This window comes from Salmo trutta, chromosome 26 (genome assembly GCF_901001165.1).
Source record: "Salmo trutta chromosome 26, fSalTru1.1, whole genome shotgun sequence".
Classification (NCBI taxonomy): domain Eukaryota; kingdom Metazoa; phylum Chordata; class Actinopteri; order Salmoniformes; family Salmonidae; genus Salmo; species Salmo trutta.
The window spans coordinates 37187650-37211196 of record NC_042982.1 but is presented as its reverse complement, the minus strand read 5'-3'; the positions used below and the strand labels follow the sequence as shown (position 1 = coordinate 37211196).

The window sequence follows — 23547 nt, the reverse complement described above, 5'->3', positions numbered from 1 at the left end:
TATCGCTCCGCATCGCTCCGTATAGCTCCGTATCGCTCCGTATAGCTCCGTATCGCTCCGCATCGCTCCGTATAGTGCCGCATCGCTCCGTATAGCACCGTATTGCTCCGTATAGCTCCGCATCTTTCCGTATCGCTCCGTATAGCTCCGTATCGCTCCATATAGCTCCGTATCGCTCCGTATAGCACCGCATCGCTTCGTATAGCTCCGTATCGCTCCGTATAGCACCGCATCGCTCCGTATAGCTCCGTATCGCTCCGTATAGCACCGCATCGCTCCGTATAGCTCCTCATCGCTCCGTATAGCTCCGTATCGCTCTGCATCGCTCCGTATAGCTCCGTATAGCTCCGTCTAGCTCCGTATCGCTCCGTATCGCTCCGCATCGCTCCGTATAGCTCCGTATCGCTCCGTATCGCTCCGCATCGCTCCGTATAGTGCCGCATCGCTCCGTATAGCACCGTATTGCTCCGTATAGCTCCGCATCTTTCCGTATCGCTCCGTATAGCTCCGTATCGCTCCATATAGCTCCGTATCGCTCCGTATAGCACCGCATCGCTTCGTATAGCTCCGTATCGCTCCGTATAGCACCGCATCGCTCCGTATAGCTCCGTATCGCTCCGTATAGCACCACATCGCTCGTATAGCTCCGTATCGCTCCGTATCGCTCCGTATAGCTCCGTATCGCTCCGTATAGCTCCGTATAGCTCCGTATCGCTCCGTATCGCTCCGTATAGCTCCGTATAGCACCGCATCGCTCCGTATAGCTCCGCATAGCTCCGTATCGCTCCGTATAGCTCCGTATCGCTCCGCATCGCTCTGTATCGCTCCGCATCGCTCCGTATCGCTCCGCATCGCTCCGTATCGCTCCACATCGCTCCGTATCGCTCTGTATATGTTGGGTTATTACTGTAATGACTCAGGAGTGTGTTATGTTGGGTTATTACTGTAATGACTCAGGAGTGTGTTATGTCAGGTTGTTATGTCAGCAAGTAATGCTAGGAAAAACTCCCTAAAAAGGCAGTAACCTAGGAAGAAACCTAGAGAGCAACCAGGCTCTGAGGGGTGGACAGTCCTCTTCTGGCTGTGCCGGGTGGAGATTATAACAGTACATAGCCAAGCTGTTCAAATGTTCATAGATGTCCAGCAGGGTCAAATAATAATAATAATCACAGTGGTTGGGGGGGAGGAGAGGAGAGGAGAGGAGAGGAGAGAGAGAGAGAGAGAGAGAGGAGAGAGAGAGAGAGAGAGAGAGAGAGAGAGAGAGAGAGAGAGCTCAGTTGGTAGAGGATGGTGTTTGCAACGCCAGGGTTGTGGGTTCGATTCCCACGGGGGACCAGTACGGGGAAAAAATGTATGCATTTACTACTGTAAGTCGCTTTGGATAAGAGCGTCTGCTAAATTACTAAAATGGATAAGGTAGCATGTCCCGTGAACAGGTCAGTGTTCCATACCGCGCAGGCAGAACAGTTGAAACTGGAGCAGCAGCACGACCAGGTGGACTGGGGACAGAATGGAATCATCAGGCCAGGTAGTCCTGAGGCATGGTCCTAGGGCTCTGGTCCTCCGGGAGGGGAGAGAGAGAATTAGAGGAAGCATACTTAAATTCAATTTACAACAGATATAACAGACTGACCCTAGCCCCCTGACACATGTTGAATCATGCTTTAGTCAGAGGTCTCTTCAGGCAAAACCAAACTTTTTGATTATGCGTTCGATTTCCTCCCTGACTATAACTCAACCGTTGTCCCATGATCCTCTCTGTTCTAGATCATATGTTCATAGAAGAATATCTGGAAGAAGATGAGGAACCACCTTTGCTGCTCAGCTCTTGTCCTTCTCACAGTACGTATCTTTGTGTGTGTGTGTGTGTGTGTGTGTGTGTGTGTGTCTAATTATTTGTGTCACTGGTGTGTGTGTATTTCAGGTGTTTGGCACTGGAGGGGCTGTAGCCATGCAGTGTCGGTGGGGGGAGGGGTGTGTGTGTCTGGAGTGCCCCAGTGGCCAAGAGCCAATCAAGGTAGGACAGAAGATCCCGAACTCACCTCTCATTACCCTGTCATCCTAACTCACCTTTCATTACCCTGTCATCCTAACTCACCTGTCATTACCCTGTCATCCTAACTCACCTCTCATTACCCTGTCATCCTAACTCACCTGTCATTACCCTGTCATCCTAACTCACCTCTCATTACCCTGTCATCCTAACTCACCTGTCATTACCCTGTCATCCTAACTCACCTGTCATTACCCTGTCATCCTAACTCACCTCTCATTACCCTGTCATCCTAACTCACCTCTCATTACCCTGTCATCCTAACTCACCTGTCATTATTACCCTGTCATCCTAACTCACCTGTCATTATTACCCTGTCATCCTAACTCACCTGTCATTACCCTGTCATCCTAACTCACCTCATTACCCTGTCATCCTAACTCACCTCTCATTACCCTGTCATCCTAACTCACCTCTCATTACCCTGTCATCCTAACTCACCTGTCATTACCCTGTCATCCTAACTCACCTGTCATTACCCTGTCATCCTAACTCACCTGTCATTACCCTGTCATCCTAACTCACCTGTCATTACCCTGTCATCCTAACTCACCTCATTACCCTGTCATCCTAACTCACCTCTCATTACCCTGTCATCCTAACTCACCTGTCATTACCCTGTCATCCTAACTCACCTGTCATTACCCTGTCATCCTAACTCACCTCTCATTACCCTGTCATCCTAACTCACCTCTCATTACCCTGTCATCCTAACTCACCTCTCATTACCCTGTCATCCTAACTCACCTGTCATTACCCTGTCATCCTAAATGTCTTCTTATAACTTACTTGTCACTTTACAGGCCAACCCCCCCACCCTCTCTTCCACTACATTACCACCATCGATCCCTCTGTCAACAGAGGCCACCTCTACCTCTCTCCACTTTCTCCCCCTCCTCGCTACATGGAAGTTACGTGTATCTCCCCACTGGGAACAGACGTCAATTCAACGTCTACTCAACGTTGGTTCAACATAGTTTCATTGAAATGACGGTGAAACAACTGATTCAACCAGTGTGTTCCCAGTGGGTCTGCTCTTATTTTGAATCCGACCAATATGCAGATGTAGGATCTTCATTTGATCACTCTTTTGTTGCTGAGAATTTTCCTGCTGGGTAGTATAAGTACAGATGAGCTTCGGGATTTACATTAATTCACTGAAAACCCACGTTAACACATGGTTATATTGACAGTATTCCACTTTTCATGTGGCGTTCTTTTGTCCAGCTAATAGCCTAACCACCAATGAAGCAACATCATGGACTATACGTTAAAATCCTGTTGCTGCAGGATTGTTTGCCAAGACAGCACTGGTCAAATTAAGATCCCACATCTGTACTATGTTTTTGTTAATATATATATATATATATATATATATATATATATATATATATATATACACAGTTGAAGTCGGAGGTTTACATACACTTAGGTTGGAGTCATTAAAACTTGTTTTTTAACCACTCCACAGATTTCTTGTTTACAAACTATAGTTTTGGCAAGTCGGTTAGGACATCTACTTTGTGCATGACACAAGTAATTTTTCCAACAATTGTTTACAGACAGATTATTTCATTTATAATTCACTGTATCACAATTCCAGTGGGTCAGAAGTTTACATACACTAAGTTGACGGTGCCTTTAAACAGCTTGGAAAATTCCAGAAGATTATGTCATATCTTTAGAAGCGTCTAATAGGTTAATTGACATAATTTGAGTCAATTGGAGGTGTACCTGTGGATGTATTTCAAGGCCTACCTTCAAACTCAGTGCCTCTTTGTTTGGGAAAATCAAAAGAAATCAGCCAAGACCTCAGAAAAAAAATTATAGACCTCCACAAGTCTGGTTCATCCTTGGGAGCAATTTCCAATCGCCTGAAGGTACCACGTTCATCTGTACAAACAATAGTATGCAAGTATAAACACCATGGGACCACGCAGCCGTCAAACCGCTCAGGAAGGAGATGCGTTCTGTCTCCTAGAGATGAACGTACTTTGGTGCAAAAAGTTTTAAATCAATCCCAGAACAACAGCAAAGTACCTTGTGAAGATGCTGGAGGAAACAAGTACAAAAGTATCTATATCCACAAAACGAGACCTATATCGACAACCTGAAAAGCCGCTCAGCAAGGAAGAAGCCACTGCTCCAAAACCACCATAAGAAAGCCAGACTACGGTTTGCAACTGCACATGGGGACAAAGATCATACTTTTTGGAGAAATGTCCTCTGGTCTGATGAAACAAAAATAGAACTGATTGGCCATAATGACTATCGTTATGTTTGGAGGAAAAAGGGGGAGGCTTGCAAGCCGAAGAACACCATCCCAACCGTGAAGCATGGGGGTGGCAGCATCATGTTGTGGGGCTGCTTTGCTGCAGGAGGGACTGGTGCACTTCACAAAATAGATGTCATCATGAGGCAGGAAAATGATGTGGATATATTGAAGCAACATCTCAAGACATCAGTCAGGAAGTGAAAGCTTGGTCGCAAATGGGTCTTCCAAATGGACAATGACCCCAGGCATACTTCCAAAGTTGTGGCAAAATGGCTTAAGGACAACAAAGTCAAGGGATTGGCGTGGCCATCACAAAGCCCTGACCTCAATCCTATAGAAAATGTGTGGGCAGAACTGAAAAAGTGTGCAAGGAGGCCTACAAACCTGACTCAGTTACACCAGCTCTGTCAGGAGGAATGGGCCAAAATTCACACAACTAATTGTGGGAAGCTTGTGGAACGGAAGCTTGTGGAAGGGAAGCTTGCGGAAGGCAAGCTTGCGGAAGGCTACCTGAAACGTTTGACCCACGTTAAACAATTTAAAGGCAATGCTACTGTAAGGATCTATCTCAAAACAAATGGAAAATGAAAAGTGGATCGGCGGTGGCTAGATGGCCGGCGACGTCGACCGCCGAACGCCGCCTGAACAAGGAGAGGGACCGACTTCGGCGGAAGTCGTGACAGGTACCAAATACTAATGGAGTGTATGTAAACTTCTGATCCACTGGGAATGTGATGAAAGAAATCAAAGATGAAATAAATCATTCTCTCTACTATTATTCTGACATTTCACGTTCTTAAAATAAAGTGGTGATCCTAACTGACCTAAAACAGGGATTTTTTTACTAGGATTAAATGTCAGGAATTGTGAAAAACTGAATTTAAACGTATTTGGCTAAGGTGTATGTAAACTTCCGACTTCAACTGTATATATAAAATAAAAAATCAGTTTCATATGCAAATGTGTACATATGAAACTGAAAAATAGGTCATGCATGTTTAGTTTCTGTCCAAAACAGCAGTGTTAGTTATTTTGGAACATCTTACTGAGCACAGAACCACATGTGACTGTAGTGTATGTGTGTAATTACAGTGGTTCATGTACTCTGTTCTGAGATGTGAAGATGTGTTCTCCTGCCAGGCTTGCTGGCAGGTCGAGGGGCCAGGCGAGGTGATGCAATGCCAATCTTGTCCAGCTGGTACTTTTTCAGACGGCTATGACTCTGATCAATGCAGCCCACATTCCTCCTGCGGGGTCCTCAACAAAAAGGTTGTGACCTCTGGTACATCACACTCTGATGCTGTCTGCGGAGACTGTCTGTCTGGGTATGTATCCACATACAAGACAATCTCTACCCTCTCCCTTTGTATCTCAGTATTCACCAAACAAGTCCAACAAGTACCAACAAGTACCAACAAGCATTTGTTTTTCTTCATAAAGCACATTAGATTCAGGCAAAACGGTTGAATGATTCTTCTGCTGTAAAACAATACTGAAACACAATAATCTCTCTCTCTCTCTGTGGCCCTGCTTAGTAAACAGGTGTATTACTGCAGTCCTACGTCTTCATTTAGTCTCCATATATAGACACCAGCCCAGCTACCTAACTGTAGCACTGAAGTATCAAATTGTATTGGTCACATACATGTGTTTAGCAGATGTTATTTACGGGTGTAGCGAAATGCTTGTATCCTGACCAGTCACTGTATAGCCCGGTTAGCATGTCTCTACCCTCCGACCAGGACCACCCCTCTACAGAAATACACTGTTGACCTTTAAATATGGTCAGTTGGAAAGGTTTAACTTTCTAGGACTGTGATATGTGGTTGTCTCACCTAGCTACCTTAAGATGAATGCACCAATTGTAAGTCTGTCTGGATAAGAGCGTCTGCTAAATGACCATGAAATGAATACACTGCTATGATAACATGGTATTGTTCTGTTGTGATATGAATATGTGCCTGTGTTGGTGCCACCAGGTTCCACCCCACTGCTATGAGGACAGCCTCCACCCTGGCCTGTGTGAGAGGTGAGTGTGGACAGAATCAATATCACACCAACAAATAGTTGAATCTGTTATGTTTCCACTGGTGGAATAATGGTTTTAACAAGGCCATATTCTCTCACTTTCTCGCTCCCCCTTATCCCCCCCTATCTCTCCCCAGCCCCCCCTGCCCAATCTACCCACGTGCGTACGGTGGGTAAGGGTGCGACGGGCAGTGGCGGCCTGCCGGTGAACGGCACGGCCGTGCGGAGCCCGGAGGAGAAGAGTACAGAGTATGCGGTGTTCGCCCTGGTGCCAATCTTCTGTGTGATGGGACTCCTGGGGATCCTCATCTGTAATATCCTCAAGAAGAAAGGATACAACTGCACTGCTGAGAAGGAGGGAGGAGACGAGGAGAATGCTACACCACAGAAAGAGGGTGAGAGAGACAGAGAGACAGAGAGAGAGACACAGAGACAGAGAGAGAGACACAGAGACAGAGAGAGAGAGACACAGAGAGAAAGAGAGACAGAGACAGAGAGAGAGAGACACAGAGACAGAGAGAGAGAGACACAGAGACAGAGAGAGAGAGAGAGAGACAGACACAGAGACAGAGAGAGACAGAGAGAGAGAGAGACAGACACAGAGAGAGAGAGAGACAGACACAGAGAGAGAGAGAGACAGACACAGAGAGAGAGAGAGACAGACACAGAGAGAGAGAGAGAGACAGACACAGAGAGAGAGAGAGAGAGACAGACACAGAGAGAGAGAGACAGAGACAGAGAGAGAGACACAGAGACAGAGAGAGAGACACAGAGAGAGAGGGGAGAGGGGAGAGAGAGACAGAGGGGAGGGGAGAGAGAGACACAGAGAGAGAGGAGAAAGAGAGACACAGAGCCAGAGAGACAGAGAAACAGACAGAGATGCAGGTATCTGGGCTGTGCCTTTTAGATTTTCTCTTGAATAAGTGTTTTCAAGGGTCCTTACAACAATGCATGAACTGATATTTTGGATGACCAGAGGAGACACGGGGGACCAGTTTTTCATGACCTGAGGAGACACCAGGGCCCAGTTTTTCATGACTAGAGGAGACACCATGGCCCAGTTTTTCATGACCAGAGGAGACACCAGGGCCCAGTTTTTCATGACCAGAGGAGACACCAGGGCCCAGTTTTTCATGACTAGAGGAGACACCAGGGCCCAGTTTTTCATGACCAGAGGAGACACCAGGGCCCAGTTTTTCATGACTAAAGGAGACACCAGGGCCCAGTTTTTCATGACCAGAGGAGACACCAGGGCCCAGTTTTTCATGACTAGAGGAGACACCAGGGCCCAGTTTTTCATGACCAGAGGAGACACCAGGGCCCAGTTTTTCATGACCAGAGGAGACACCAGGGCCCAGTTTTTCATGACCAGAGGAGACACCAGGGCCCAGTTTTTCATGACCAGAGGAGACACCAGGGCCCAGTTTTTCATGACCAGAGGAGACACCAGGGCCCAGTTTTTCATGACCAGAGGAGACACCAGGGCCCAGTTTTTCATAATTATCCGGATTCTGTAATCCTTTTATTTGCTATCCAGCCTTTTAATTGCTGTTGAGCCTGCTTTTTTTTGGAATATAATCGGATAAGATAATTCTGATCCAGATACCACAATATCAAGATCAAAGAATCTGGATAGATTTTCAGTGCTTTGAACAGGGCTACGCCTTGCAATCTACTGATGAGGTTGTGGTACTACATCTACACATTTCTTTACCTTTATTTAACTAATTAACTAAATTCTTATTTACAATGACGGCCTACCCCGGCCAAACCTGGACAACGCTGGGCCAATTGTGCACTGCCCTATGGGACTCCCAATCACGGCCGGTTGTGATACAGCCTGGATTCGAACCAGGGTGTCTATACTGACCACATGCCTATACTGACCACATGCTTATAGTGACCACATGCCTATACTGACCACATACAGTTGAAGTCGGAAATTTACATACACTTAGGTTGGAGTCATTAAAACTTGTTTTTCAACCACTCCACAAATTTCTTGTTAACAAACTATAGTTTTGGCAAGTCGGTTAGGACATCTACTTTGTGCATGACACAAGTCATTTTTCCAACAATTGTTTACAGACAGGTTATTTCACTTATAATTTACTGTATCACAATTCCAGTGGGTCAGAAGTTTACAAACACTAATTTGACTGTGCCTTTAAACAGCTTGGAAAATTCCAGAAAAGGATGACATGGCTTTAGAAGCTTCTGATAGGCTAATTGACATCATTTGAGTCAATTGGAGGTGTACCTGTGGATGTATTTCAAGTCCTACCTTCAAACTCAGTGCCTCTTAGTTTGACATCATGGGAAAATCAAAAGAAATCAGCCAAGACCTCAGAAAAGAAATTGTAGACCCCCACAAGTCTGGTTCATTCTTGGGAGCAATTTCCAAACGCCTGAAGGTACCACGTTCATCTGTACCAACAATAGTACGCAAGTATAAATACCATGGGACCACACAGCCGTCATACCGCTCAGGAAGGAGACACGTTCTGTCTCCTAGAGATGAACGTACTTTAGTGCGAAAAGTGCAAATCAATCCCAGAACAACAGCAAAGGACCTTGTGAAGATGCTGGAGGAAACAGGTACAAAAGTATCTATATCCACAGTAAAACGAGTCCTATATCAACTACCTGAAAGGCCGCTCAGCAAGGAAGAAGCCACTGCTCCAAAACCGCCATAAAAAAGCCAGACTACGGTTTGCAACTGCACATGGGGACAAAGATCGTACTTTTTGGAGAAATGTCCTCTGGTCTGATGAAACAAAAATAGAACTGTTTGGCCATAATGACCATAATTATGTATGGAGGAAAAAGGGGGAGGCTTGCAAGCCGAAGAACACCATCCCAACCGTGAAGCATGGGGGTGGCAGCATCATGTTGTGGGGGTGCTTTGCTGCAGAAGGGACTGGTGCACTTTACAAAATAGATGGCATCATGAGGAAGAAAACTTATGTGGACATATTGAAGCAGCATCTCAAGACATCAGTCAGGAAGTTAAAGCTTGGTCGCAAATGGGTCTTCCAAATGGACAATGACCCCAAGCATACTTCCAAAGTTGTGGCAAAATGGCTTAAGGATAACAAAGTCAAGGTATTGGAGTGGCCATCACAAAGCCCTAACCTCAATCCTATAGAAGATTTGTGGGCAGAACTGTAAAAGCGTGTGTGAGCAAAGAGGCCTACAAACCTGACTCAGTTACACCAGCTCTGTTAGGAGGAATGGGCCAAGATTCACCCAACTTATTGTGGGAAGCTTGTGGAAAGCTACCTGAAACTTTTTTCCCAAGTTAAACAATTTAAAGGCAATGCTACCAAATACTAATTTAGTATATGTAAACTTCTGACCCACTGGGAATGTGATGAAAGAAATAAAACCTGAAATAAATCACTCTACGATTATTCTGACATTTCACATTATTAAAATAAAGTGGTGATCCTAACTGACCTAAAACAGGGAATTTTTACTAGGATTAAATGTCAGGAATTGTGAAAAACTGAGTTTAAATGTATTTGGCTAAGGTGTATGTAAACTTCAGACTTCAACTGTATACTGACCACTTGCCTATACTGACCACATGCCTATACCACAATTTAACATAATGAACCTTTGGTTTTCATTTTAGTTACATTGACATTTCTTGGTTGTAGTGCCTTTCAACTTTCTAAATCCACCCTTCCAGTGGGATCAAGATAATCCTGAAAAACTATCTTAATCAATACCTTAGATTTTAGAAAAATGCAAAAATGACATACAATCCTGATTTAAGGTTAGATTGGATTACCAAATCCTTATCCCTATCCGGAGGATCAGAATCAAATGTTTGTCTAGAAAAATCCCAATTCTAACATTTAACCCTATCCTATTGCCAAAATCTGATCATATCACTTTAGAAAAACTGTGTCTCGACAGTAAACCTGACTCCTCAGACTCTATTTCAAATCTGGCATCTATTTTCAAAGCCTTCCCCAATATGGGTAACCTAGTTTTATCTCTTCAATTGTTGCATAGAAAGGCACACAGCTTTACACGTAAGGGGATACACATGGGCATCGCATGTCCTGTTGCTCACACACTGGGAAGCAAGTCTTTACAGAACACAAGGAGGGCCCTGAATGAACATACTATTATCTCTCTAAGGGCAGAGCATGAAGGTCCTCTGATACAGACATTAGCTGTGTCACGACTACACCTCTCACAATCACAGGGCACAAACAAATACCCTGTTCTTTCAACCCTTTTCATAGATAGTAGTCATGTTAGCCTCTCTAGGGGAGGTGGGACGAAATCGTCCCACACTATTCAACAGCCAGTGACAAATCAGAGCGCCAAATTTAAAACCACAAAATGTCATAATTCAAAGTTCTCAAACATAGGACTATTTCACGCCATTTTATAGATACACTTCTCCTGAATCGAACCACGTTGTCCGATTTCCAAAAGGCTTTACAGCGAAAGCAAAACATTAGATTATGTTAGGAGAGTACATAGACACAAATAATCACACAGCCGTTTTCCAAGCAAGCATATATGTCACATAAACCCAAACCACAGCTAAATGCAGCACTAACCTTTGATGATCTTCATCAGATGACACTCCTAGGACATTATGTTATACAATACATGCATGTTTTTTTCAATCAAGTTCATATTTATATCAAAAAACAGCTTTTTACATTAGCATGTGATGTTCAGAACTAGCATACCCACCGAAAACTTCCGGTGAATTTACTAAATTACTCACGATAAACGTTGACAGAATACATAACAATTATTTTAAGAATTATAGATACAGAACTCCTTTATGCAATCGCTATGTCCGATTTTAAAATAGCTTTTCGTCGAAAGCAGATTTTGCAATATTCTGAGTACATAGCTCGGCCATCACGGCTAGCTAATTTGACACCCACCAAGTTTGGGACAACCTAAACTCAGAATTACTATTAGAAAAATTGGATTACCTTTGCTGTTCTTCGTCAGAATGCACTCCCAGGACTTCTACTTCAACAACAAATGTTGTTTTGGTTCCAAATAATCCATAGTTATATCCAAATACCGCCGTTTTGTTCATGCGTTCAGCTCACTATCTGAAGGGTGATGCGCGAGCGCATTTCGTGACAAAAAATGTCACAACATTCCATTACCGTACTTAGAAGCATGTCAAACGCTGTTTAAAATCAATTTTTATGCTACTTTTCTCGTAAAATAGCGATAATATTCCAACCGGGTAATGTTGTATTCATTCAAAGGCTGAAAGAAAAAAAAATTGTAGTCTCGTGACCGCATCTCCGGTGTCACTGTCCCCAGGCTGACCACTAACAAATTCTGCTGCTGTTCTTTGCCCAGAGACAGCAGAAACCCCATTCCACTTTCTGGCGGCTTTAGAGAGCCCATGGAAGCCTTAGAAAATGTCACGTTACAGCACAGATGCTGTATTTTCGATAGAGATGCAACAGAAGGACAACAAATTGTCAGACAGGGCACTTCCTGTATGGAATCTTCTCAGGTTTTGGCCTGCCATATGAGTTCTGTTATACTCACAGACACCATTCAAACAGTTTTAGAAACTTTAGAGTGTTTTCTATCCAAATCTACTAATTATATGCATATTCTATTTTCTGGGCAGGAGTAGTAACCAGATTAAATCGGTTACGTTTTTTATCCGGCCGTGAAAATACTGCCCCCTATCCCAAAGAAGTTAGACTATAAGCCATGTAGACAGAGTGTGGTGGTGGTGGGAACTAAACATTGTTGTATTAACTCTGATGCTTGGGAATGACACATTTTAACCCCCTAAAGGTCAGAGGGCAGCTCTCTGGAAATACAATGCATTCCAAATCATATTGCGTACACACACACACACACACACACACACACACATAAACACTCCTAATCTGGTTGGCAGTCTCCATCTTCTTGTCTGGTGTTGCGAGTGTCTCAGCCTCCATCTCCTTGTCTGGTGTTGCTAGTGTCTCAGTCTCCATCTCCTTGTCTGGTGTTGGCAGTGTCTCAGTCTCCATCTCCTTGTCTGGTGTTGCTAGTACCTCAGTCTCTACCTCGTTGTCTGGTGTTGCTCGTGTCTCAGTCTCTACCTCCTTGTCTGGTGTTGCTAGTGTCTCAGTCTCTACCTCCTTGTCTGGTGTTGCTAGTGTCTCAGTCTCTACCTCCTTGTCTGGTGTTGCTAGTGTCTCAGCCTCCATCTCCTTGTCTGGTGTTGCTAGTGTCTCAGTCTCTACCTCCTTGTCTGGTGTTGCTAGTGTCTCAGTCTCTACCTCCTTGTCTGGTGTTGCTAGTGTCTCAGCCTCCATCTCCTTGTCTGGTGTTGCTAGTGTCTCAGTCTCTACCTCCTTGTCTGGTGTTGCTAGTGTCTCAGCCTCCATCTCCTTGTCTGGTGTTGCTAGTGTCTCAGCCTCCATCTCCTTGTCTGGTGTTGCTAGTGTCTCAGTCTCTACCTCCTTGTCTGGTGTTGCTAGTGTCTCAGCCTCCATCTCCTTGTCTGGTGTTGCTAGTGTATCAGCCTCCATCTCCTTGTCTGGTGTTGCTAGTGTCTCAGCCTCCATCTCCTTGTCTGGTGTTGCTAGTGTCTCAGTCTCTACCTCCTTGTCTGGTGTTGCTGGTGTCTCAGTCTCCACCTCCTTGTCTGGTGTTGCTGGTACCTCAGTCTCCACCTCCTTGTCTGGTGTTGCTAGTGTCTCAGTCTCCACCTCCTTGTCTGGTGTTGCTGGTACCTCAGTCTCCACCTCCTTGTCTGGTGTTGCTAGTGTCTCAGTCTCTACCTCCTTGTCTGGTGTTGCTCGTGCCTCAGTCTCTACCTCCTTGTCTGGTGTTGCTAGTGTCTCAGCCTCCATCTCCTTGTCTGGTGTTGCTAGTGTCTCAGTCTCCATCTCCTTGTCTGGTGTTGCTAGTGTTTGTCTCTACCTCCTTGTCTGGTGTTGCTAGTGTCTCAGTCTCTACCTCCTTGTCTGGTGTTGCTAGTGTCTCAGTCTCTATCTCCTTGTCTGGTGTTGCTGGTGCCTCAGTCTCCATCTCCTTGTCTGGTGTTGCTAGTGTCTCAGTCTCTACCTCCTTGTCTGGTGTTGCTAGTGTCTCAGTCTCTACTTCCTTGTCTGGTGTTGCTAGTGTCTGTCTCTACCTCCTTGTCTGGTGTTGCTAGTGTCTCAGTCTCTACCTCCTTGTCTGGTGTTGCTAGTGTCTCAGTCTCTATCTCCTTGTCTGGTGTTGCTAGTGTCTCAGCCTCCATCTCCTTGTCTGGTGTTGCTAGTGTCTCAGTCTCTACCTCCTTGTCTGGTGTTGCTGGTGTCTCAGTCTCCACCTCCTTGTCTGGTGTTGCTGGTACCTCAGTCTCCACCTCCTTGTCTGGTGTTGCTAGTGTCTCAGTCTCCACCTCCTTGTCTGGTGTTGCTAGTGTCTCAGTCTCTACCTCCTTGTCTGGTGTTGCTAGTGTCTCAGTCTCTACCTCCTTGTCTGGTGTCTACTCTCCCTAGCAGAGCTGGTTAGGCTGTTTTCATGTTATCCAGAGCGTTGGTGACTATAACTGTTCTCCTGGCAACAATTTAATTACGCTTGTTTTTGCTGACGTTTACTGACACTGGCCATATTCAACGGGTGTTGAGCACTCAGACTAGTGCTCTGAAATCGGAGTAGATTGTTAATTCTGGCAATGTCGATTGAGAACTCACGACTATACCACTTAACTAAGAATGACGTGAATAATCAAATCAATAAATGTTGGGTAGTTAGTTAGATAGCATATAGTTAATATACTGCCTGGCAAGTTCGATTTATTAGCAGCCAACTAACGTTAGGATGGTAACTAGCTAACATACCGGTACATACTGTAATGCTATGCGCTTCGTAAGGATAGGATGGTAACTAGCTAACATACCGGTACATACTGTAATGCTATGCTGTTCGTAAGGATAGGATGGTAACTAGCTAACATACCGGTACATACTGTAATGCTATGCGCTTCGTAAGGATAGGATGGTAACTAGCTAACATACCGGTACATACTGTAATGCTATGCGCTTCGTAAGGATAGGATGGTAACTAGCTAACATACCGGTACATACTGTAATGCTATGCGCTTCGTAAGGATAGGATGGTAACTAGCTAACATACCGGTACATACTGTAATGCTATGCTGTTCGTAAGGATAGGATGGTAACTAGCTAACATACCGGTACATACTGTAATGCTATGCGCTTCGTAAGGATAGGATGGTAACTAGCTAACATACCGGTACATACTGTAATGCTATGCTGTTCGTAAGGATAGGATGGTAACTAGCTAACATACCGGTACATACTGTAATGCTATGCTGTTCGTAAGGATAGGATGGTAACTAGCTAACATACCGGTACATACTGTAATGCTATGCTGTTCGTAAGGATAGGATGGTAACTAGCTAACATACCGGTACATACTGTAATGCTATGCGGTTCGTAAGGAGAGGATGGTAACTAGCTAACATACCGGTACATACTGTAATGCTATGCTGTTCGTAAGGATAGGATGGTAACTAGCTAACATACCGGTACATACTGTAATGCTATGCGCTTCGTAAGGATAGGATGGTAACTAGCTAACATACCGGTACATACTGTAATGCTATGCGCTTCGTAAGGATAGGATGGTAACTAGCTAACATACCGGTACATACTGTAATGCTATGCGCTTCGTAAGGATAGCGTCGCTAACAAATTGTCAGCCATCATAACGTGTAACGTAACTTATTTGAAAAGTCATTACTTTATTACATTGCTCAACATTTGTCATAATTAGTTAAATCAATGATTTTGTATCCGCTCTCGTCGGACTTCGGCTGCATATTTTTCGCCATTTTCTTCAAATCTGAAAGCGTTATGAAGCCACGGCCATTTTCAGAAAAATTGCATTATGGGCCCTAAAAGCACAGAAATAGTCTCCACTGCAAATATACTTCGTATATTGGCGAATTTAGTACGACATCCGGGAACTTTTGGCATACTAACTATATCCATACTATGACCAATAAGCATACTACATACTCAATTTACGCCACAAATAGTATGGTTAGTGAGATTAGTATGAGTAATGGAACACAGTTCTTGTATTGTGAAACCGTAGCTGCCCTGTAGCATGGAGAAACACCTACCCGTCCTCCTTCTCTATCAATCTATCTCTCCTTTCCCAGATCAATTATTCAATCATTTATTCTCTCCTCTCCTTTCCTATCTCTCCTATCATCCACTTCTCATCTCCTCTCTCCCCTCGCTGCTCCATTCCCCTGTGTCAGTGTGTTGCTGTGTGTTTGGACGTGTTCCAGGTCTCAGGTCTGTAGGGTTTACTGTTGCGTGCAGCATTGAGGGCAGCTGCTGCAGTGGTGCAGAGACAGACAGAAAGAGAGATGGGGGGAGGGGGTAAAGAGAGGAGAATGGTGATGAGTAATAGTGAAAAAGAAAAGGAACTATGAAAGATGCAGAGCGAAGAGCAATATACTGAGTGATAGAGGGAATGAGGCAGCAGAGGTTAAAACTGATCTAATTAACATCCCTCCTGTTCATCCATCTCTCTCCCCCTCTCTATCTCCCCCCCTCTCTCTCTCTGTATCTATCTCCCCCCTCTCTCTCTCTCCCCCTCTTTATCTCCCCTCTCTCTCTCTCTCTCTCTCTCTCTCTCTCTGTATCTATCTCCCCCCTCTCTCACTCTCTGCATCTCTCTCTCCCCCTTTCTCTCTCTCGCTCTCTCTCTCACTCTCTTTCTCCCTCCTTTCTCTCACCCCCCTCTCTCGCTCCCCCACTCTCTCTGCATCTCTCTCTCCCTTTCTCTCACCCCCGTCTCTCTCCCCCACTCTCTCTCTCTTTCTCCCCCTTTTCTCCCCTACTCTCTCTCTCTCTCTATCTATGCTTACATAACAGTGCTGTCTGGCAGTGGGCTAGTCCTGAGTGGGCTGAAGAGAAATCCCTTACACCAGCGCTTTACTCATTCGTCTGTTTGTGTGTGTGTGTGTGTGTGTGTGTGTGTGTGTGTGTGTGTGTGTGTGTGTGTGTGTGACACCATTTCCTACGTCAGTTCTCTTTTAAACTCCACTCAAGGGGAACACTCATTTGAGAACATGGGGTTGTACAAGCTCTACAGAATAAATATCTGCTAGCATTAGCATTAGCTGGCTGTGATACATATCTGCTAGCATTAGCATTAGCTGGCTGTGATACATATCTGCTAGCATTAGCATTAGCTGGCTGTGATACATATCTGCTAGCATTAGATGGCCGTGGAAGCAGTCTCACAGAGATAGGTCAACTCAGGCTGCTGCAAAGATATCGTTGTCCATGGAGACCAACACACGCACTCTAGCAAACACCGAGTGTTGAATGGAGCGTGTAGCGGAGTGAGCTATTCTAGTGCCCCCATCTGATCACCTCTGGTGCTATGGGTTGGCGCCGGTTGCTACAGAGACATCTACTCTGTTGGTTGCTCTCATACATGGCCCACACCTTTATCAGAGCGAGACAGATAGCGAGAGAGATCAGAAAGAGTGTGAGAGTGTGAGAGAGTGTGTGAGAGAGAGAGAGAGAGAGAGAGAGAGAGAGAGAGAGAGAGAGAGAGAGAGAGAGAGAGAGAGAGAGAGAGAGAGAGAGAGAGAGAGAGAGAGAGAGAGAGAGAGAGAGAGAGAGAGAGAGAGAGAGAGAGAGAGAGAGAGAGAGAGAGAGAGAGAGAGAGAGAGAGAATTCACAAAATGGGACAAACACCAAATTGGAACTCTGCATGCAGAATTCTGCAAAAATATTGTCTGTGTATAACGTAAAACACCAAATAATACATGCAGAGTAGAATTAGGCCAATACCTGCTAATTATCAAAATCCAGAAAAGAGGCTTAAATTCTACAACCACGTTAACTGAAGCGATTCCCAAACCTTCCATAACAAAGCCATCACCCACAGAGATTAACCTGGAGAAGAGTCCCCTAGCAAGCTGGTCCTAGGGCTCTGTTCACAAACACACCCCACAGAGCCATCACCCACAGAGATGAACCTGGAGAAGAGTCTCCCAAGCAAGCTGGTTCTGGGGCTCTGTTCACAAACAGATCCCACAGAGTTCAGGACAGCAACACAGTTAGACCCAACCAAATCATGAGAAAACAAAAAGATAATTACTTGACACATTGGAAAGAATTAACAAAAAACTAGAATGCTATTTGGCCCTAAACAGAGAGTACACAGTGGCAGAATACCTGACCACTGTGACTGACCCAAACCTAAGGAAGCTTAGTGAGCATAGCCTTGCTATTGAGAAAGGCCACCGTAGGCAGACCTGGCTCTCAAGAGAAGACAGGCTATGTGCACACTGCCCACAAAATGAGGTGGAAACTGAGCTGCACTTCCTAACCTCCTGCCCAATGTATATTAGAGACACATATTTCCCTCAGATTACACAGATCCACAAAGAATTTGAAAACAAAACCCAATTTTGATAAACTCCCATATCTACTGGGTGAAATACCACAGTGTGCCATCACAGCAGCAAGATTTGTGACCTGTTGCCACAAGAAAAGGGCAACCAGTGAAGAACAAACACCATTGTAAATACAACCCATATTTATGTTTATTTATTTTCCCTTTTGTACTTTAACTATTTGCACATCGTTACCACACTGTATAGAGACATATGACATTTGTAATGTCTTTATTCCTTTGGAACTACTGTGAGTGTAATGTTTACTGTTATTTTTATTTAACTTTTGTTTATTGCTTTGGCAATATTAACATATGTTTCCCATGCCAATAAAGCCCTTAAATTGAAATTAAATGAGAGAGAGAGAATTTCAGAACTCGGGAGATTTAGCACGTTTACTCATCTCTGTTGGTGAGCAGCAGCCCTACAGTTTTTTTCACATACATCACACTAAAGTGTCACTCAAACACAGATCACACACCTGTTCAAAAAGACAAAGACCGTCTTCATGATTTCCTTTGCCTCTTTAATGAGTTGAAAAGTAATTTTGGTTCAAATCCCTGTGGAATGTTTCCTTATTTATAAACTTAATCCCAGTTCAGCCTCTGTCTTGTTCTCTGGTAGGCTACTTTAAAATGGCCTGTCTATCTCTGGGTAGTAATGTTGAATATTTCTCTCCCTCTGTCTCCCCTCTCTCGCCTCTCCTCTCTCCCGCTCTTTCTTTCTCTCTTTCTCCCTCACTCCTTCTGCGCCTCTCTCTCTTTCTCTCCCCCTCCCTCTCTCTCTCTCTCGCTCCCTCCCTCTCTCTCTGTAGGTAACACTTGTCCCTACATCGTAGACGATCCTAATGAAGACACCATCAGTGTTCTAGTGCGCCTCATCACAGGGAAGAAAGGTACCAGTCCCTTTATGATGACGTCACTGTTTCTGATGATGTCACTGCTTCTGCTTATGTCATAGGCCGTAAAGCAACCCCTAGCCTTTACCCCTTCTGTGTTGGTGATCTGAAAGTGAAAAATATGTGTTGTAAGCTCTCCTATGCCCATTACAAGGCCAGGTTTAGGCATATTGCTTACTACTATACAGGCTGTTCAGATCTGCAAACACAGAGAGACGTCTCTGCTAATAGGTTTGTGGGTTTTGAAACCACTAACTCCATCAATACGAGATAATAGCCAATTGAGTTTGAGCGCGGTCATCACACTGATCTGATTTCCTCCACTGTCAATAATATCTTCCCTAAAGAGTGTGTGTGGTGTGTGTGTGTGTGTGTGTGTGTGTGTGTGTGTGTGTGTGTGTGTGTGTGTGTGTGTGTGTGTGTGTGTGTGTGTGTGTGTGTGTGCATGCAATCACTAATACAGTTATGTATTCCTTAATTAAAGGCAGTATTTGCTGAAGTGCTGTATGTGTTGTAGAGAATGCTGCTGCCCTGGAGGAGCTGTTACTGGAGTACGAGAGTAAACAGATGGCCCTCAGCAAAGCCTCCTCAATCAAGTGAGAACCCTGTATATAATACATGCATAGACATACCTACCTTAAACAGTGTTCTGCTTAGTCATACTGGGTGAGAGTAATGACTGTACACAGTACCTTCAGAAAGTATTCATACCCCTTGACTTATTCTACATTTTGTTGTGTTACAGCCTGAATTCAAAATGGATGACGTTTATTTCTTGCTCACCCCATCTGCACACAATACACAATAATTACAAAGTGAAAATATGTTTTTAGAATTTTTTTGCAAATTTATTGAAAATTAAATACAGACATATCTAATTGACATAAGTATTCACACCCCTGAGTCAATACTTTGTAGAAGCACCTTTTAGGTCATTGTCTGGCTGAAAGGGAAATTCATCTCCCAGTGTCTGGTGGAAAGCAGAGTGAACCAGTTTTCCTGTGCTTAGCTCCATTCCTTTCTTTATTATCCTGAAAAACATGCCAGTCCTTAACAATTACAAGCATACCCATAGCATGATGCAGCCACCACTATGCTTGAAAATATGGAGAGTGGTACTCAGTAATGTGTTGTATTGGATTTGCCCCAAACATAGCACTTTTGCAGTATTACTTTAGTGCCTTGTTGCAAACAGGATGCACGTTTTGGAATATTTTTTTCTGTACAGGCTTCCTTCTTTTCACTCTGTCATTTAGATTAGTATTGTGGAGTAACTGCAATTTTGTTGTTCAAACCTCAGTTTCTCCTATCACAGCCATTAAACTTTGCAACCGTTTTAAAGTCACCATTGGCCCCATGAAATCCCTGAGAGGTTTCCTTCCTCTCCGGCAACTGAGTTAGGAAGGACGTCTGTATCTTTGTAGTGACTGGGTGTATTGATACACCATCCAAAGTGTAATTAATAACTTAACCATGCTCAAAGGGATATTCAATGTATTTTTTATTTTATTTTTACCCATCTACCAATAGGTGCCCTTCTTTGCCAGGAATTGGTCTTTGTGGTTGAATCGGTGTTTGAAATTCACTGCTCGACTGAGGGACATTACATATAATTGTATATGAGGTAGTCATTCAAAAATCATGTTAAACATTATTGTTGCACACAGAATGAATTAATGAAACTTATTATGTGACTTGTTAAGCAAATATTTTCTCCTGAACTTATTTAGGCTTGCCATAACAAAAGGGTTGAATACTTATTGAATGTAGACATTTCAGCGTTTCATTTTTAATTAATTTGTACAAATTTCGAAAAACACAAGTCCACTTTAACATTGTGGGTATTGTGAGTAAGCCAGTGACAAAAAAATCTCAATTTAATATTTTTTTTTTCAGGCTGTAACACAACAAAAATGTATTAATTTTTTATATCTGTGTCCATATTATCCATGAGTTTCTAGTAGAATAGACCGTAATGGTTCATGAGAAAATAGCCTTAACAAGTAATCAATTACCTCAATTGCCACCAGTTTGACACCAAAACATTGACAACAAATATATTTTGACATAGTAAAATACATTTATTTTCCTTAGTTTGTAAAAAATATATAAAGGATATAACACCAGTGGTATTCACTAAGTTGACGGTTTATATTTAGTATAATGTTTTACAGCTTTGTCATTCTATTTTTTTATTTTAAAATCATCTTGCTTAATTATTTCATATTTTACATGTGATAAGGCCACACAGTGGGCCAGAGATAATTAGACATCTGAAGTACTCAAAAGGGCCACTAGATGTTTTGTGATAGATTACAAAAATAATTGAAAGATACCAACATTCTGGTAGTTTACTGGTAAACTTAGAAAGTTTCCAGTAATATACCCTCCCTTTGAGACCCTATTCCTATGTGAAGACTCAATAGCACATCTAAGCCAAATGAAGTCAGTTAAGATGGTGTCTCATGAAGACATGACATGCACAGTTTGAGCTACTCCAGGAAGTGATGTTGCAGGCTATGTGAGTGCTGCCCCCTCTCATTGGGTAACTCAAGTTAAAGGCCGACCGGGGTACTGCAAGCTACAATTAATCAGGGCTGTCAAACTCCTTCCATGGAGGACCTAGTGTATGCTGGTTTTAGTTTTTTCCTTTCAATGAAGACGTAGACAACCAGGTGTGGAAAGAGCCTTTCTAATCAGTGACCTTCATTCATCAATCAAGACACTCCGTCCTCCGTGGAATGATTGTCGTCAAAACTTGTTTTTATTTACACGTAGACTGACCACACAGTTTTCTTTTTTCCCATTCACTAAAATAGTGGAACCTGTTTTCTGCTAACAATGCCTACAGTAGCGTGGTCGGCCTTGAACTCCTGTGCCTTCACACACACTGACTGACTGACCGACCGACCGGTTCTCTATACCCTGTGCTGTAAAACAGGTTACAGGACAGGGTATAGAACACAGGTTACAGGACAGGGTATAGAGAACAGGTTACAGGACAGGGTATAGAACACAGGTTACAGGACAGGGTATAGAACACAGGTTACAGGACAGGGTATAGAGAACAGGTTACAGGACAGGGTATAGAACACAGGTTACAGGACAGGGTATAGAACACAGGTTACAGGACAGGGTATAGAACACAGGTTACAGGACAGGGTATAGAACACAGGTTACAGGACAGGGTATAGAACACAGGTTACAGGACAGGGTATAGAGAACAGGTTACAGGACAGGGTATAGAACACAGGTTACAGGACAGGGTATAGAACACAGGTTACAGGACAGGGTATAGAACACAGATAACAGCAGAAGGATATAAGGCACAGCTTAATGGAAAAGCCCTATGGATTATGTTTGTCGGTCAGATGTTCTGAAATGTTCTGCTGTTCTCTACTGTGAGTCTGTGACATTGCCTGTCGGCTTGCGTTCTGGAAAGCTTTACATACTCACATACACAACACACACACAAGCATTATACACACACACACACACACACATACACACACACCTTTCTGTGGTCCAGGGGTAACCAGAGGTGGTGGAGGTCGTTGGGTCAGAGAAGCATCACAGGACCCTCCCACACAATGGAACAATAGACAGCTCTACACTGAGTGGTTTCATAAAGGCTGGGATGGCAGAGCCGCTTGGACACTGTGCATTTTAATAAAGGGAGGGCTCTGCCCGTTGCCAGGCGTTTCACTGGTAGGCCAGGGGCTTCATTAGGCCAGGGGCTTCATTAGGCCAGGGGTTTCAGTTGGCCACCGGCTTCAGTAGGCTAGGGGCTTCAGTAGGCCAGGGTCTTCAGTTGGCCAGGGGTTTCAGTTGGCCAGGGGCTTCAGTTGGCCAGGGGCTTCAGTAGGCCAGGGGCTTCAGTAGGCCAGGGGCTTCAGTTGGCAAGGGGCTTCAGTTGGCCAGGGGCTTCAGTAGGCCAGGGGCTTCAGTAGTCTAGGGGCTTCAGTTGGCCAGGGGTTTCAGTTGGCCAGGGGCTTCAGTTGGCCAGGGGTTTCAGTTGGCCAGGGGCTTCATAGGCCAGGGGCTTCAATAGGCCAGGGGCTTCAGTAGGTTAGTGGGGTTGGTTTCTGAAGAGGGCGATGTAGTTGGACAGAAACCAGATATGGGGTATTGCTGTTTGTCCCTAACCCTATTACACACCACACGCACATGCACGCACAAACACATGCATACGCCAAAACCATGTAAAAGTGTGTGTTTTGCATGTGTGGAGCACAATGGTCATTTCCCCATTTGTGCATACCTGCTTTTGATTGTGTGTGTGTGTGTGTGCCTGCTTGCCTGCCTGCTCATACATGTTCTCCTCTCTCTCTCCCAACTCTAGGTTCCCGGTGCTGTCTCCTTTGACTCAGTTCCTCTCCTTACCCAGACTAATGTCCTCACCAGTCTCACCTCCACACCATCTCTGGTCTGTCTGGCCTGTCTGGCCCCCGACACGGCTACTGCTGCTCCCGGCTGTGCCCAGAAGAAATGGCCCCCATTCTCCTGCCGCCCCCTCAAACCCCCACAGTTCCTCCTGACCCCCCTCAAACCCCCCTCAGTCTCTCCTGTTACCCCCTCTGGACCTCCAGACCCTCCAGAAGAGCCCTCTCCTGCCCCCCGTGGACACACACCACTCCACCACTAAGATCTCCCAGACCCCCAGGGCTGGGTCAGGGTTACTCCCTGAGGGGAAGTGGAGGATGCCTGGGAGGTGACCCGGAATGTTGGGAGGGGTGAGGATGGAAACACACACACACGGATACTGTTCCTAAGTGTGAGCATTGTGTACATGCAGTTGAAGTCGGAAGTTTACATACACCTTAGCCAAATACATTTAAACCCGG

The 23547-nt window shown here is 44.5% G+C and overlaps 1 protein-coding gene across 1 annotated transcript in view; it reads left to right on the top strand.

Moving 5' to 3' along the window:
* LOC115163905 (tumor necrosis factor receptor superfamily member 19L) overlaps window positions 1–23241 on the top strand; it is a 42377-nt gene extending 19136 nt beyond the window's left edge. The window contains exons 2-9 of the mRNA XM_029716106.1: window positions 1768–1842; window positions 1925–2017; window positions 5469–5653; window positions 6308–6357; window positions 6494–6751; window positions 18620–18700; window positions 19221–19299; window positions 23046–23241. Coding sequence (XP_029571966.1) covers window positions 1801–1842; window positions 1925–2017; window positions 5469–5653; window positions 6308–6357; window positions 6494–6751; window positions 18620–18700; window positions 19221–19299; window positions 23046–23241 — 984 coding nt within the window. The 5' untranslated portion in view covers window positions 1768–1800. The remainder of the gene's footprint in view (window positions 1–1767; window positions 1843–1924; window positions 2018–5468; window positions 5654–6307; window positions 6358–6493; window positions 6752–18619; window positions 18701–19220; window positions 19300–23045) is intronic.
* Window positions 23242–23547: the final 306 nt, after the last annotated feature.